The sequence below is a fragment of the Ostrea edulis genome, chromosome 2, assembly GCF_947568905.1.
Source record: "Ostrea edulis chromosome 2, xbOstEdul1.1, whole genome shotgun sequence".
Taxonomy (NCBI): Eukaryota; Metazoa; Mollusca; class Bivalvia; order Ostreida; family Ostreidae; genus Ostrea; species Ostrea edulis.
Window position 1 is genome coordinate 7,069,439 of NC_079165.1, and position 18,284 is coordinate 7,087,722.

Consider the following 18,284-nt stretch of genomic DNA (forward strand, 5'->3'; position numbering starts at 1 on the left):
TACTAACAAAGGAATAAATGTCAAGATCAGCAACATTCTTCATCATCGAAAATTCATTCTTGTATTCCAACATACTGCAAGTTCAAATCTGCAACCTGTAATTCCCTAAAATATACTTTCACAATTGCTTCCAAACGTTATCATTTACAGTGTTTATCATTAATGGGGATTTCAAACAGTTTGAAAGGTCCTAAATCCATAGAACCTCTGTCTTTGAATTGGCGACAGAAATTCACCTCTATTATGGATTTCGTTGTAGATTATGCCAGACGATAGGCTAAACATGGAAAATAACTTAATGTCTAATCAAAATGAATAAAAACATAACACAAATAGCATAATCTCGTAACAGACATACGAAAACAAAAGTGCGTACCATCTATTCTTCTGTGTTTAATAAACCGGAAGTGATAAAAGAATTAGATAGGTTACATGAGGAATATGTTTTGGTTCCAGCTGACAAGCTTGTAACAACATTGTCTTTGTAAAGCGAATTATTACAACTTTCTTTCAAATGAACTTGACATTATTTCCACATTTGGTAATTACACTTAGACCCCACTTACCCTTTCAATGGATGAAATTCTTCAAACTAATGTTTCAGTTTTAAACACATTTAATATCCCAGTCAATTAGACGAATTGGTATGAGTTACCGTACTTATGCTTTATTCCTAAGCTTTACAAAAAATCCTTACAAACAAATTCACATTGCTGGACCCAGTAAATGTTTTACTGATTAAGATATAGCGCTCACGGTGGATGTGACCAGTCGACAAGGGATGCTTACTCCTTCTAGGCACCAGGTCTCACTATACATCTAGGGATCCGTGTTTATCTAACTTTTAATTTTGCATTCCTTATATGAGTTATGATATTGATCATTGTAATCTTTGCGGATTGTAAATATAGTTAGTTTGTCTTATTTCTTACAGCCAAAAGTGAAATCCCCCACTCACATTTCTCTGATGCTTCAAGTTTCTAGAATAGTAGAAATTTGAACCGGTTCCTTGTTATACTGATTTCAAAAAGACTGTCTCCCAGCAGCCACGTACATGAAATCGTACACGTACATGAAATCATTGGACACGACACTAATGTAGTGTTCAGGCGGTGTGATACGAGGTTTATGATTGATCAATTCGATCACAATATGTATGTGCTGCAAATTCACCATAAAACATGAAAATGTGACGATATAGCGAATACTTATCAATTTCATAAATTCAATAAAGAATACAAATTTAAGTCACCTTAACTTGTAGTAACCATTCAGGTAGAATGGCCTCAAAAATATAATTAAGACACACGAAGAAGGAAAGAAGGCGGGTCTAAACATATCACAATCTTTCAGAGACATATATATGTATAACATGTATGGCTGTGATTTGTTTGCATATTTAGTTACTGATAGGAATTCTGTACAAGAGAATTGGAATGCCCAAAAAGAAATTGGTGGATGTTTTGCTTCCTGTCTACCTTTCGTCAGACGAATATGAATGTATAATGCGATGAAAATGCAACTTACTAAAATGCAATGGAATGAAAAACTATTTTGGCCAAGTTTAATAAAAGTGAGAAATATCAACTAAGACATTTAACTAATGTTTGCATGAAATTGCATTCCGTGTATTGGTTTTGATTTGCCATGCAGCATAGTTAGGTAGTCATTGGTATCAGCGAATATTTCACGGTTGGCATTTTATTGAACGGTCACGAAATGAATGCTGAGACAATGCATGGCTATAAATTGAACGTTGTACGAATATAGAAAAGCAATTATTGAAATATATCTGGGTATTCATTTATATGTAACTGGAGGAGAATAAACTGCTTAATGCTACTGAAGCACAACTGAACAATTAGTGAACGAAACAAATATCCACTCAATGGTCACTAAAAATCAAATTAATGGAAGTATATGACTTAATGGTAACTGAAATATGATAAAGAACTCATTGAAATTTCACTAAAACTTGACTGTATGGTCACTGAAACCTGACTCTATGGTCACTAAACCTGACAGAATGATCACAGAAACATGACTGAATGAGCAATGAAGTGTCCTTGCCTTTTAGTGAACTGAATGATAATGAACTGGTAACTGAAATGGGATTGAAACGTACTTGATCAGTGATGATTTAGTTATCATTCAGTTACTTTTCAGGTCACTGAAACGTAAGATTCCATTACAGGTGGATGTTATTTAAGCTCTTCTTTGATTACTGATATTTTTTATATGATTTTATATATGCATACTGTCTTTTAATGTACCTTTTCGCGGTGATGATGAGGGATGAAATTATTTGGTATGTATGATAATTTCTCTTGCAGCGACCTCTTCCTTCTTCTTGCGTAGCAGGTATTTTTCTGTAGAGGTTTAGACTTGAAAATATCACATGTAATTCTTTTTTCATCAGAGCAAGTCACTTCGTTTACAATCGATTCGCTGTTTTCACAGGTACACACTACGTATGAGGTTAGAAGAGAGGGTAGCTGAGTGACGTTTTCATCAGGCATATCCAATAGATTGTCTTCATACCTTACACTGAAAATGAATAGTTATTTGTTAAGGTAAGAGAATAACATTAGGGAAAACATGACGTAGTTTTATCAAAAATATATCGGTATATATATATATATATATATATATATGGTATATATATATATATATATATATATATATATATATATATATATATATATATACACTAGAGTTTCAGCACAGGCACCTGAAGTATGGATATTACGCCCCCCCCCCAATTTTTGATAATTTTTCATTGTGGCTATTATACCGGTAGAAGGCCAATCTCTAAAGCTTACAAAAAGCGTGAGACGATTACATAAATTGAAAAAGGGATGAAGACAGGAAATTTACACATTTCAGAGAAATCATTGCCACAAAAAAATTATCAAAAAAGGTGTGAAGGGGGGTAGTAATATCCATACTTCAGGTGCCTGTGGTTTCAGAGGCAACACTTTTATTACTATGTTTTCATGTAGGCCTATTTTCTTCTTCTTTTGGTTTCATTACGTTTTATTTTCGTCTTAATCCATTTTATTTTGTTTATCTATTTTCATTATGAGATCTACAAGGAACGTAGCCCTGGACGTTAACCGAGGCTGTGGGTGTATGGGTCAAGAAAATTGTACTTATCTATATATAAACAATGGAGGAAATTCGAATCATGAATAAATATTTCTCTCCTATCTATGTTGTATCTTTTTACATTGTTTTTAGGTTCCAGGAAGCTTAACTACATGTGTCATTACAACAGAATACTAATCTATACACGTTTGAAAATTATCTTATCCCACATCTTCGCTAGCGGTTTTTGGTCCACTCCGGGAAGCGGAGTGGACCGAAGACCCTTGGCTAGCGAAGATGCTTATCCCTCTCATTCATGAATATTATACCACAGGAACCGGTAATTTTGTCTGTAATATAATAATAGTAGGGGTCTATACTATATCACCTCATGATTTTTATTAGGGGGGGATATAGTGTAGAACCCTTCTATTAATATTACAGGCAAAATTACCGATTACTGTGCTTATATAGAACATGTACATGCACTGGGGGATTTAGAGGGGGTTGGGGTTGGGTTAAAAATCAGTGCGTACTATAAAAAGAGGGAAAATCAAATCATATCTATAATAATTGATTCTAAAAGGTGAATGTAGAAATACATAAAGTCCCTAACTCTGTATTTTACATAAGTAGGAGAAATAAGCATTATGTCTTGCTAGATAATATTGTACACACATAAATGAATAACTGTATAGAGATTCCGACTTGATTATATTTTTTTCAATAGAAATACTAGTATACGTTTCTTGAGAATGGTTTATTTTTTTGCAGCCCCTCTCTCCCCAAAATCATGCATTAATTAAGCGCTGGGCGCGCATGCGCCAGCGATTTTTAGGAGGGTAGTCAAAGGTTTCCAATCAACGACACCTATCGGCAAATTTATAAAGTATTCAGATCAAATAGTGTAAGGAACAATAACTCTGGGTACAGATTGAAAAAGTCCTTTTCATGCAATTGCGCTTCTGTCAAAATACCGACGCGTTATCATATGTTTCTTTAAAGTACTTAGAATATTCTTGTGCTGCAATTGCAAGCAAATGTTTTGTGGCACGTTTTGAAACGCGTAGCATGGGATACAAAATGGTGATGACTAGATGGTATCCCTGAAAAGCAGGTCCGCGTGGATTGGAAGAGATCACGTGGTTTGGAGGTTTAAAAAAAAGCATCGGGTGTTGGTAAAACGTGAAATGGAACGGAACGTAAAATACTGTATGCATAATTGATATTAAGGGGGTGATTGACATCTTTGTGAAATCAAAAGGCTTATTGTATTATGAACAAGGGTAGCAAAACTTTCATTGAAAACGGGAAATCACTCTTACACTGTTTCATATCCTTTGTAAGTTATACATATATACTAGCATGGTGTATGCATGTACGTATTTCAAAATCGTAATAACGTACTATTTAAGTATGCGCTTGTGTATACTACCCTTTTCCTGGAGTTGCCATTTTCTGACACCATCTCTCCCACCGATTATGTCAGTATGTTGTTTCACAAATATAAAAAAAAAATTGAAAATGAAAAAATAAAATACCGAAAACAGATAATCTTTCAAATATCATTACTTCTTTTCTGATATTCAATCTTAGAAATGATTTTATAAGCCTATCCAATTAATAAGAGGTTTTCAACATTGAAAAGATAAAGTTACAATTGCGAACTCTTTTTCTGTTCTCCAACTGTTGTTTTTGCTCTCTTTTCTTGTGAAAATGTGATCGTCATTTGTTAGCTTATTCTTTCCATTTTCTGCCCATGTAGGTATTGCAATCATAGTGCCGCAATTAAAATATTTCAAAGGACAGCCAATACGTTTCAAAAGGACACTGCTGTCAAGGGACAAAGGGATGCTTATCTGTTCTGCCTTCTTAAAATTTCGCGATCAGACAAAACTGATATTATTCTAGCCAAAATGGATGAATAGAAATGACAAATGCAGCGAAGTCAAGATTTTTTAAACGACAAAAGTTGAAACATTGTGTTGTGTTCTTCATGATTATAAATTTTGAAAGAATGTTTTCCCGATTTAAAATCTAACATTCTAATTTTTGAAAGAAATATAACGATCTATAACGCAGTGACCAGTCGATATTCATTTGATCAAAATTTCCAAATTATTCACAGTACACAGTTACTAGTATTAACAAATGTCAGTAATCTGTTAATGGATCGAATCGATCTTGTTTTTTCGTTTAATACTTTTGTTTTCTTTTTTAGGAGAGTGGGTGGGGTGAAAAACTCATTATGTTTGTAAGCTGCTCGCTAATACCTCTGTCAACGCTGGAATGCAAGACTATTGTAAACTTTTAATTAAATCCTTAAAAAGGCAACCACTGACTTTTTTAAACACAAGATTAATGGGGTTTAAAATGATATATGCAGCTAAGATTTTTTTTTTAATCGGGCAATTATATTAATCTCATCAAAATTAAAATTTCAGGAATTTCTTTGCAAGCGGTAAAAACATTTCTTCTTAAAGCATTCTGCACCATAAATTGATTAAGCTTAGGTAAATGTATGTATACAAGTTGGTAAGTGTTTTACAAGAATTTATCAAATGATTTAGAATTGTCAATTCCCATTCCTATGAGCGTTTCACGCTTTTTGCAAGCATTAGAATACCGTCTAAAGCTTACAAAAAGCGTGAAACGATTATATAAATCCACACATTTCGGAGAAATTATCGTCGCAAAAAAAAAAATTAAATAAATAAAGGGGGTGGGTGTTAGGGGGTGGGTGTTGGTAGTGGTGTCGATACTTCAGGTGCCTGTGGATATTTGGTCAAACACTAAAATGGGTGGTTTGTTCCCAGTTACTTTTCACATCCCCTCCCCCTTTTTGAAAGCGGTGGCTGGCTACTGATCTGGTTAAACACACGATAATCAATACCGGTAATTACATTATAATTTTTAGGTCATAGGTGCTTGAGTTCAGCCCCCACCCCTTGAATAAGCTACCTGTACATGAGTTGAATTATAAGCATGTTTGTTGAACATCTCTTCAATGCATATCAACAATGACTTGCATAACCCATAAGTCGAAAATAAATCAAAACAGGCCCTGTTATGAATACCCTTACTGGATAAAAAGGGTCCAGACTTGTGGGGTATGCAAGACATTGTGGCATGCATTAGAGAGATTTTCAACCAAAATAATTAAATCAACTCATGTAGGCTATTCGGATGGGGGGAGGGGGGAGGTGGTGGTCCTGAACCCATGTACCTCTGTCATTGTTAACTCAAATTGTACAGTTATTTTTATCGAAAATAAATTCTATGAATATGATCATTCGAGCAGAAAAAATGGTATCGGGGTAAACCAATCTAAAATCAGAATCCATTCCCCATCCCGCTTTCTATGAACCTGACTTGCTACAGGTCTGTTTGCATATAATGACATGATTTATAATATCAAAATATTTCTATCAATTCGAGGTAATTGTTATTGTACTTGTTACTCTGATGAGTCAACTGGCTCAAACAAATAAAAGAGTCTAAATCTGAGCTGTTTGTTTCTATTAAATCGTAACAGAGAGCATGACTGTTTTAAAAGATGTAAAACTTGTCATCTATTTAAATCACGAAAAAATAGGAGTCCTATAGATAGATACAGAACAAAATGGTTAGGAAATATACCGCATCTTGACTAGGTATTTAATGTAAAATAATATTAATTTAAAGCATTCACCTAGTCACAATATCGTTACAAAACACGAATTGCAAAATACAAATATGAATCTATAATGGAAACAAAAGTGGTGCATAAAAATTATAATGACAAATAGGCCTAAGTGGCTTTTTCTCTCCTCTCTTTTCTTTTTGTTCGGTGAAATTATTAGAATATATCCAGCGATTACTATACCGATAATGAAATTCAAAACATAGTAGTCCTATTATACCGGTAGAAAGCTTGCAAAAAGTGTGAAACGATGAAATCGAAATAGGAATGATATAGACAAGGAATCCACACATTTTGGAGAAATTATCGCCTCAAAAACATCAGAAGGGGGAGGGGGGGGGTGGTGGTGGTAGTAGTGTCGATACTTAGGTGCCTGTGCAAATATCTTCCCCATCCGTTCCACATTTATAGGTGCCTGTGTGTAAACAATGGAGGAAATTCGAACCATGAATAAATATTTCTGTACAATCTATGTCGTCTCTTTTTATATTTTGTTTATGTTTCAGGAAGCTTATTTATAGGAAGCTTGATTTATAGTTTTAAAAAATTGTTTCGTTGTTTGGTAAACATATTAGAAGAATAAACTTTCTGTCCTATTTATGTAATCGTTTCACGCTTTTTGTAAGCTTTAGAGACTGGTCTTCTACCGGTATGATTTTATTTACCGGTTGAAGACCAATCTCTAAAGCTTACAAAAAGCGTGAAACGATTACATGAATCGAAAAAGGGATGAGATAGACAGGCACTTCACACATTTCAGAGAAATCATTGCAACAACAAAAAAATTATCCAAAAAAAGGGAGGGGGGGGGGTAGTAATATCCATACTTCAGGTGCCTGTGGAAAACACAACAACATAATTTATATCAATGAAGTTATATATGTAAATCATATAATAACTTTCACCCATTTATGTGTAAAATAAAAAAAAAACCGACCAATCTTATTTTGCTAGGAATTATCACATTTCAGAGAAATCATTGCCACCAAAAAATTATCAAGGGGGGGGGGTTGTAGTATTATTCATATTTCAGGTGCCTGTGGTGTTTTCCTGTAGATGCTATGTCATAAAATGGCTTAAAATTGATTTTTCAGTGAGGGAGATGAGCCGCATGTACATTGATTCAGCCTAAGGGGGGGGGGGGGGCTATGATGAGAGTTTTAGGCGGCTCAGAGAATCTCACACACTGCCTTGGGAAAATTCTGTCTGTGTAAAACTTATACGGTAGCAATTTTAATGCACCAGATGCGCATTTCGACAAATAATGTCTCTTCAGTGATGCTCAAACCGAAATTTTGGAAATTCGAAATAACAATAAACTTATGAGAGCTAAAAGGAAAACGAGAGTGCCAAAAATTGGAGCCAAATTCGTCCAAGGATAAGAGCTATGCATGAGAGAGATAATCCTTAATTTTGAAATGAATTTCTAAATTTTATCCCAGCAATTAAATATACATCCGTATTTTCAAGCTAGTAACGAAGTACTTAGCTACTACTGAGCTGTAGAGACCCATGTCAAAAGGCATTGGTAGAAGATTATTACATTTAAAATGAAAATCAAATTTTAAGAATGTGTTTGAATTACTTATTTCCTGTATAAGCATTATATGACTCTGTTTAATCATTTAAATTTAATTATTACAAAGGTGAAAATATGAAGAAAAATGTGTTACTATACACACGATAGGGCCAGCAACCATAATCATTGAAAACAATTCAATGTGCTTTAGTAGATTGATTCTATAATATCATAACTTTATCTTTGTATTGATAGGCTTGTTAAAATATACTAATTAAGAAAGAATTCAATTTGTAGTTTAGTTGCTATAGAAACCTACTTCCATGGTAATATCATGTTGGTTATTTAAAATTCTTTTCCTTTACAATAACTACAAGTATTTTACCTACTTATACTCAGTTGAGTCGGTTTTGACCAGAAATAGCTAGTCCAAAAGTCCTGTTATAAAAATGTTGGTAATCTGACAATTTTGTCTCCATGGAAACATGAAATAGGATATGTAGCAGCTACATGTACCTGTAGTATATTAATGATTGGGTATGCATTCTTTTCCCAACATTTTCTTGACACTGATTTTTATTTGCTACCCTCATACATATATGTACTGAAGATTTCTAAATTGTTTTATATGTCAACTAAAGCTGCAAGGCACCAGAAAAATTATGTTACTTATGTCATAGTCTACTTACACCACCCTTTCATTTTATTTCTTTCTTTCTCGAATAATCCAACTTTAGTGGAAAAAAACCCATTGAATATGATTGGCCTTTTGGCTTCTGTCAGTACTTTCTCCTTACATAAGTGCACTTTTCTAATTACTTTGTAGCAAATAATTTCATTCATTTCCATGAATATCAGATTATGTGATGAGTGCAAATTAATGCCTAATAAAATTTCCAACACATCCATTGTTTATAACAACACAATTTACAGGGTTGGGGGATTGCTGTTGTTAAAAACAGGTTTAGGTTTGTATCAAAATTATAATATGGGTTTATGTGCCATACATGTAGATAAATGACTTGCAATATAAAAAATACTGCCAACCTTCCAATTCGGGGTGGGGGTGGGGTATTATTATTTTTTTAAAAGCAAATTTTGTGTCCGTCTTGGTTATATTAAGAATATGAATTTAAAGTCCTGTTTCTGTCAGACTTATCCTGATTGTTTTCTGTACATTTTAAATTACAGACTGTGAAGCTCTCAATCAGTGCAGGAAATCAATTAAACAATCTTTAATCATATGTTCAAGCTTTATCTAAAAATGAGTTTGTAAACAATGACTAACACACAATATTTGTTTTTGCATATTATAACATTATTGTAAAATAATAAGTTTTATGTAATCGCGTTCGTAGAGTGTGATGTTTATTTTAGGTGTTTTACATGGTTTTAGCATGACCCCTATGTTTTGGTCACGTGACAAAAAGTTAGCGTCACTTTATCATTGTTATCAGTGGAGCTTGTAGAAATTTCTTGCCAAATTATTAACCCACCCACCTTCCCCGACGCTCACCGAGCATTTTACACTTTGTTCTCTTGGGCATTGGGCATTTTGTTTTTGAACGCCAACTTTTGGGTTGTATTGTATATATGTTTTTACACTTTGTTCTCTGTTTTTAAATCTTACAGTATTTTGTTTTATATCAGGGGAGATCATTAGGCAACTTTCAGTAGCAACAATGTATGATCTATTTATGGGTGATCTCCCCTTTTTACAGTGTCATTGTTATTTCTACATTAATTTGTTTTTATATCAGGGGAGATCACTACCCAATTTTAAGTAGTACCAATGTATATCATTCTGGGTGATCTCCCCTTTTTACATTGTCATCACAATAAATGACAATTCACACAAGTAATGTTGTCTGTCTTACTGTTGGGGTCAGAGCAACAAGTTTCTGTGATTATTGAACGGGTATTACATAAATATCAGTATATATGCATATCAGTAAACTATGGACATGTACAGTTGCATTATTGAGTTGAGTACAGTTCCTTTCATGAAAGGGGTTGAGAAATTTAAAAACAGGTCATCAAATATTCTCCAACAGTCTCAGCCTCTGTGATTTTCTCAATGGACACATTCCAGCTGGACAATCTTTAAACAATTTACAGCCATGTTGGATCCACTTAATTTTTAATGACCCACAGTGTGTTGTCATATGATGAAGCTGAGTCTTATACATTCCTCACAGAAAATATTTCTGTCTTAATTTCATTTAGAACATCCAATCTTGAATCTGCACCCCTGACAGTCAGAGCTAAAATGTATATTAAAAATAATAAATATTTCTTGCTGATTAATAAGGTGAGCAATTGCAAACTTCAAAATGAAATATAATTGACAGATTCATGTATATTTACAAACGTTAAAGTTAATGTGATAAATCTTATTCACAAACACCTATCGCCACAGGCATTTCTCATGTATAGGATTTTTGCTTAAAGTTTATATTCAACGGTGAATTGCATATGGAAAGATCTATATATTTGTTTACTGTCTAATTATTTTACAAACTGAGGCAAAATGAATGATAGTAAAGTACTCACGAATCTGAATTGTTATGACAACAGCATTGGACACATTTAATGCCACCTGTGCGTTTCTTTTTCGGCTAATCTTCTCAGAAGTTTTTGCATACAAGTTCTCCCTGTTGTAATCACGATCGCAGCGTAAATCCATTGATACATCATCATTGAAAGCTACACATTAAGATCATAGCGATCCCCGACAAACATTTAAGTATGTAAAACTTATACGGTACCAATTTTGATGCACCAGATGTGCATTTCGACGAATAATGTCTCTTCAGTGATGCTCAACCGAAATGTTTGAAATCCGAAATAACAATGTAGTTTTAGAGCTAAATATAGCCAAAAACAGCGTGCCAAAAAGTGGAGCCAAATTCGTCCAAGGATAAGAGCTATGCATGAGGGAGATAATCCTTAATTTTGAAATGAATTTCTAAATTTTATAACAGCAATTAAATATACATCCGTATTTCAAATGAATTTTTTTAGTTGATTCAAAGACTTAAACCAGCTCAAAATATCCAAATCACCACCGTGTACAAATTTAACTGTATTATTTTTACTCTGCTCTGTCTCTTAGGTATGCATATTTATTTAGTCTATGTATATATCCATATTTTTATGTTTGTGTTGCAAACTGTTTTCAGGGACGCAACTTGTTTTGATGATGAATATACTTGGAATACGCATTGCAGTCAAGTGTCGAGGTAATCTAGATTTCGGGAAAACTCGCATATTTTCGCAATAGCGCAAATTCTAAAATCAATTTATTTTCGTAAACGAAATATGACATCTCTAATTTTTTGATATGTTATTTTAGTAGATACGATACACATTTATCAATGTAAGAACAATCCATCAGTGGTTGGGTTTCTGCACAAAATGTAAACAATTTTCTCTCATTTACAGTGGAAGTTTTTTGGTATTTGAGGGCATATATATGTCGTGTTAAGGCGTTGCAGCAAATTAATTTTATTTTTAGAATTTAAACACAACATAGCTTAATTAAATAGCAATGGAAATTAAATGAAAAATAAATATACACAATTTCATAATGGAAAATTCAACATTTACTGAGGCTCACGTCTTTGCACAAAATCGGATGTCTTGTTGCCATGGAAACACGAGTCAAAGCACATTTTTAAATGTGTCATGATTAAAGGACTGAAGTATGTATACTTTGTGTAAAATTTCGTCAAAATCCGTGTCGGTCGTTTTCTGCAGGTTTTGATGCTTACAGAGAATGGATCTTAAGAACACACCATGTAATTATCACACACATGTATATTACCTCCAGGATTGTGAGAATCTGTCTGGACGGAAAGAATGTGGTTCCGCTATTCCATCTCTCCTTATGAGTTTCTCTGATCCGAGTCTACTACACAAACCCTCTGAATTATTTACGTCCACCATTGATGGAAATATATCTACCTCCATGACATTGACGTCATAATACAACCACAATCTTGTCTGGACATATGTACCCGTTGGCATATAAATCTGAAATCATACATTATGAAAACGCCTTTCTTCATAATTTCCACGAATTGTAAAAAAAAAAAAAAAAAAAAAAAAAAAAAGACAGACAACCGAATACAGTTTGAAGCTTCTCCTAGGAAGCTATAGGTGTATACATTTAAATACAAAGGTGAAGAAATCAAACTGATCAATATCATAACTCCTATAAGGGATACAAAATAGAGGGTTGGGCAAGTACGGCCACCTCGATATATCAGATGTGAGAAGAGGTGCCTAGAAGAAGTAAGCATCCCCTGTTGAACAGTAACACCTGCCATGAGCCCTTTGTCATGTAAATGGAGTAATTCATAGTCAGAATTAGTGTGCAAGGAACAGCCTATCAAATGGTGTGAAAAACGTCAAACAGCATTTGACCCAATGACAGGTTATATTGACAAACTAGATCGTTATAACAACTATAGAATTTGCAAAATGCTGACTTTAAACGAGATTGTTGAAACCCCTGAAACATCAACTTGTTTGTCAGTAGCCTGCCTCGATTTAAAAACTGACCATGCATATGCAGATCAAGCTCTTGCGTATCGAATCAGTTGAGAGATATAAACACCAGACGCAGGTGATAATGGAATATTGTTACATGAATATGGGAGGTTAACGATGGAGAAGCTTGAACCATCCCGTTTGTAATATTGTTGAGTTAGTTTGCTATTAATATCTATTTTCAATCGAATATCTAATGACAAAGCAGATGGGGAGGTCTCCTTGGTGTCTTTTATTTCGAGTTGATAGGAATAATACAACCTATCATTGGGTCAAATGCTTTCTGACTTGTTTCACACCGATTCTTAGGCCGTTATTGGCACACTAATTTTGAATACGGATTACATCCGGTATTATACATCGTGATTTTAATTATACACGCTTTACTACTAACTAGTACAATAAATAAGGGAAAATGTTTTCAACGTGCACTTAAAGTTAATAATCATGAAAACAGTAATGTATTTACAAATATATGGTTGATAATTAACACGGAAAATAAAGAAAACACGGTTCAAATTGAACTGATAATAAACTTATAAACTCGACTTGATGAAAAACGCATGTCTTCAGCTTCGTCTTTGTCAACTTCACATTTCGTTCACTTCTGCTTCATACTAAGATATTTTATTGAAAGTAGACATTAACGGGCAAACTGACAACTCAACTGTATGACAAACGGGATGATTTCAGCTTCCCCATCGTCAACTTCCCATATTTATGTATCAATGTCCCATTATCAACTGCATTTGGTGTTTGTATATATCTACTGATTCGATGCGCAAGAGCTTGTTCTGCGTATAGTCAGTTTTTAAATAGAGGCAAGCTACTGACAAACAAGTTGATGATACAGGGGTTTCAACAAATCAGCATTTAGCGAATTATATGGTCGTTTTAACGATCTAGTTCGTCAATACAACCTATAATTGGGTCATGTGCTGTCGGATGTGTTTCATACCGATTGTTAGGCAGTTCTTGACACACTGATTTTGACTACGGATAACTCCGCTTACCTGATCAGGATATAGGGCTCACGGCGAGTGTGAGCGGTCGACAGGAGATGCTTACTCCTCCTAGGCACCCGACCCCACCTGGTGTGTCCAAGGTTTGTGTTGGCCCAACTTTCTATTTTGCATTGCTAATAGGAGTTATGAGATTGATCACTATTCGTTATCTTCACCCTTGATGTAACAATATTTCAATGACACAGCTTATGGTATTTATGTCTCTGAACTGATTTGATACGATAAAACTTGGTTTGCACATGATCGGTATTTGAATTGACACAGACTGGTGTCAAATGATAATAAATATTACAGGGGTTTCAACAGTTTCGTTTATTGTCATCATGTCGTACATTTTATGGCTGTTATAACGATATAACTTACCAATGGAACATGTCATTGGGTAAAATATTGTCGGTCATGTTTCATACTAATTGAGGCCGCTCTGTGCATACTGATCACGGCGTGTGAGAGCGGTCAACAGGGAATGTTTGCTCCTCCTGGGGGCCTTGTCCAATATATGATAAAGGTCTGAGTTTGTTTTACTCTAAATTTTGTATTCCTTAGAGATGTTATGAGATTTGATATATACATGTATATGTTCATCTTAAATGGTATTTGTTCTTCTCTGATGTAGATTTTCCAGTTCATCAATATGTTCTTTGTCCTTAGTATGACAACAAAATATACAGCAGTAGTTAAAATGGGGGAAGTGAGAGTGTTAAAATATTTTAGTATCGCTTCCTCAGATAGATTCATCATTTAGATTTTTGGATAGGAATTCCCTGTGTACTTGCCACACCTTGCTGTGACCCCATTATCCCGATCAGGTAAACGGAGCAATATATAGTCAAAAGAAGTCTGCAAAGAACGACATCAATTGCTATGAAACACGTCAGACAGCACTTTACTCGCTAAAATGTTGTATTGGCAAACTATAACGACCTTTAAAGTTGCGAAATATTGACTTTAAATGAGACTGTTGAAACCCTGTAACGTAATCATACATATACCTTCAAATCTGATATAGATCCCTTTACCTGACTATTATATTTCTATAAAGAATTCTAAAATTTCCACAGCTTAACAATAGGCAACTGAATTGAATATGTACAATAAGGCAGCGAAATATCTACAAGTGTGGAATTGAAAAAAAAAACCCCCTGTTTATTTACTACAACCATGAACAATTTCTACAAAAAGTACTGATCCCATTGTGTCCAAAAGGCATTTTTTAAACTTGTGTTGTAAAGTAACGAGTAAGGATATGAAACAATATTTTATTTATTTGAATACTAGAACTCATTCTATTCATTTGAATTATATGCTGCAATTTTGTGTAAGACGATGCTCAAGCATAAAAAATACAACTCATTATCTAAATAGAAGACTTTTACCTAAAAGAAACTGTATCTGATGAAAGATTACGATGCACATTATCTTTGCAACATATGGTTATTGTTCGCAAGTACATCACTGGTATAAAAAGTTATCAATCTCAGATACAAAATCAAGAGTAAAGCAAAGATGGACCCCTGGTTATGCAAGCTGTGCGATCCATTATAAGTATATACATGCATGCAAGGCACTAAGTTTCAGAATAAGATACGTTGTTGTAATCTTTCACGAGAAAGACAGACATACAAATATATACCTTATAATTTAAGTCATCGATCTTTCGCACTTCCAAAGTATTGTCTATACAGCTTCTAAATTCAAAGATATTTCTTTTCAGACCTGGACATCTATTGATAACAAAAACATCTCCTGCGGATCGAACAGCGATACCACAAACACAGAAAATAGTGGTATGAAGATTGCATGGAGTTACTTTTATTTGAACCTACAAAATAATAATGTTATGGTCATTAATGGTTATGTTTGAAATGATAATTCTCCTAATTATCCATCAAATTAAACAAGAATGTACAATGTTTAATTCCATTTGCTATACCATTACCTCCATTATGTTTCCGTCGGAATCCTGGTATCGATACATGATAAATGTTCCATTGATGTGGTTGTCATATGAGCTAGCAAGTCAATATCATTTTGATTAATACAGATGTAATATAAGAGTGTCGAAAATTTATCAATATTTGCAATATGATGTATCATGTTTAAAGTTTGATTTACATTTGGTCGAACGTTTTCATATGTGGATCACTATGTGCCGTACAGCTCGATCCTTTCCAGTCGTCTATTGTCTCTTCAATATGTACCTATTGGATCAAAGATGATATTGATAATGCATTTGCATTCGTCTTTAATTGAATAAATGAAAGATGATTTGGTTTGTAAACATTGAAATCCAGTAGAGAACTTCAGAATTACATTTATAACAGGAAGGTCAACTCCTCTCCAAGCTTTTCCTATTTCAAAGTCGTAAATTCTGAGATAAACCTTCCTTTCAGACTCAGCCGGGGTAAGCTTATAATTCCCAGTGTCCTTGTGAAGGATATTCAAAATATGGGATTTATTCCATGTGTCGGGATCTTTTATTTCAACGCCACATTTGCTTTCTGCTGTCAGAGTAGATTCACATGTTCCAGCAGGTCCATTTGGAACTAGCATCTCAATATTCATTGGGCATGATGCTTTATCTATATCATTGCTTTGAACAGCATCCTTAACAAAACCACATGGAATCGGAACTGTAAAAGTTAACTCCACCTTCTCCAACTCCCCTCTTTTAATTGGCACTGAATGTCTTGATAACTGAAAAATGGAAAGATAAATGCAAGTAACAGTGATTTATCTCTTAAACACAATAAGCAACACAAAATTGAGAATATGACACACTATGACCTCCAGGACCACCAATTAATAAATCCTTATATACACATGCACAGAAAAAGGAAAAGCGAAATATACATGGAAATAAAGAAAGAAAGAGAGAGAGAGAGAGAGAGAGAGAGAGAGAGAGAGAGAGAGAGAGAGAGAGAGAGATGGTAAAACTCGAATATAACGAACACGGATATAGCAAAATTACGGCTATAACGAAGTGAAATCGATTTCCCCGGCAAATTCTTTATATATAGCATGTAAAAATCAGCGTCTGTAACGAACATGGATATAGCGAATTTACGGATATAACGAAGTAAATTCCTTTTCCCCTTGAATTAAAAAATGAAGGTAAACATCATCATTTAGAATGATGTGTTTTCATTTTAAACTCGTGATTTTTAACAATTGCTTTCCATTACCATAACCGATCTATCAAGATGAATAATCATATAAATTAGTGTGTATATTTCTTGTATGAAAATATTTTTTCTTGAAAATACATAGGCTGAATTTCTCTGAGAGACAATACAAACTCAACTATATCGATTGCTGCTTTCTTATATATATATATATACGTTACCAATTTTGATGCACCAGATGCGCATTTCGACAAATACTGTCTTTCAGTGATGCTCAACCGAACTTTTTGAAATCCGAAATAACAATGAAGTTTTAGAGCCATTATAGGGGAAAACAGTGTGCCAAAAAAAAGTGGAGTCAAACATATATATATATATATATATATATATATATATATATATATATATACATGTATGATAGATTCTGGAGTCGTGAATGTATAGGGAATATAGGGAATAGCCATTATGGTGATAATTCTAAACCAGGCTTTGTTTGCTAAGAGAGTACAATTTAAAGGACTTCACATGACACGCTTTCCCTGAAAATAACATTGCAACCAAGGCATGCATTACTGATATATGGAATAAAACGTAAACAATTATAGCTAAAGGTAGACAACAGTGTGATAGCAATAAACTCTTTAGCTTATATGAGAGAACACAGAAACAGTAGCAATTAAAACTAAATGTTTTAGATATTATTATTTTTTATCTTAAAGAAAACCGGCAATAATTAAAACCGAGAAGGAGTTCAGAATGCGTTTGACTACCTTTTAGTCTCTGGTCAACATGGAAAAATTAAGAAATTACCTTCACACCTGCAAAGAAATTATCACTTTTTACTGACATTGGGCCCGGGAATCCTCTTGGATGGTACTTGAGCCTGACTGAACAGGAAATCTATAGATAAAAGTTTTGGGTAGAATAGAAGTGATGTCTTTGAATGCAAATATGAAACACGAAAGTAAACGATATTTTGATGTACCCTGATTCCCATTTTCAATATCCCATTATTTTCATTCAGATAGGTTTTATCAAATTCCTCCTTCTCAACTGCATCTGATACAAAAGCGTTGACATCATCGATGTACCAGTATATTTGATAATGAAGTGTATGGTTTCCATTAGATAGAAATGGAAATACACATTGGAAGTTATTGAGTTGGTATCGAAAGAAACCAGTTGCTGTGGTGAATATGTGTTCGACAGTCGGCTTTGATGTGTTCTGAGTGGGCGGAGTATCTATCAAAATTAAAAGAAAAAATATAATGCCTAAGCAAATATGAAATAAA

At 33.9% G+C, this 18,284-nt stretch overlaps 1 protein-coding gene across 1 annotated transcript in view; it reads right to left on the bottom strand.

Moving 5' to 3' along the window:
* Positions 1–18,284, bottom strand: part of LOC125679159 (von Willebrand factor D and EGF domain-containing protein-like) — a 53,932-nt gene that overhangs the window by 17,971 nt on the left and 17,677 nt on the right. Inside the window, exons 4-11 of the mRNA XM_056157490.1 lie at positions 17,978–18,234; positions 17,803–17,892; positions 16,181–16,564; positions 15,983–16,068; positions 15,807–15,879; positions 15,501–15,689; positions 12,115–12,323; positions 2,274–2,547 (exon numbers count right to left, since the gene is read on the bottom strand). Coding sequence (XP_056013465.1) covers positions 2,274–2,547; positions 12,115–12,323; positions 15,501–15,689; positions 15,807–15,879; positions 15,983–16,068; positions 16,181–16,564; positions 17,803–17,892; positions 17,978–18,234 — 1,562 coding nt within the window. The remainder of the gene's footprint in view (positions 1–2,273; positions 2,548–12,114; positions 12,324–15,500; positions 15,690–15,806; positions 15,880–15,982; positions 16,069–16,180; positions 16,565–17,802; positions 17,893–17,977; positions 18,235–18,284) is intronic.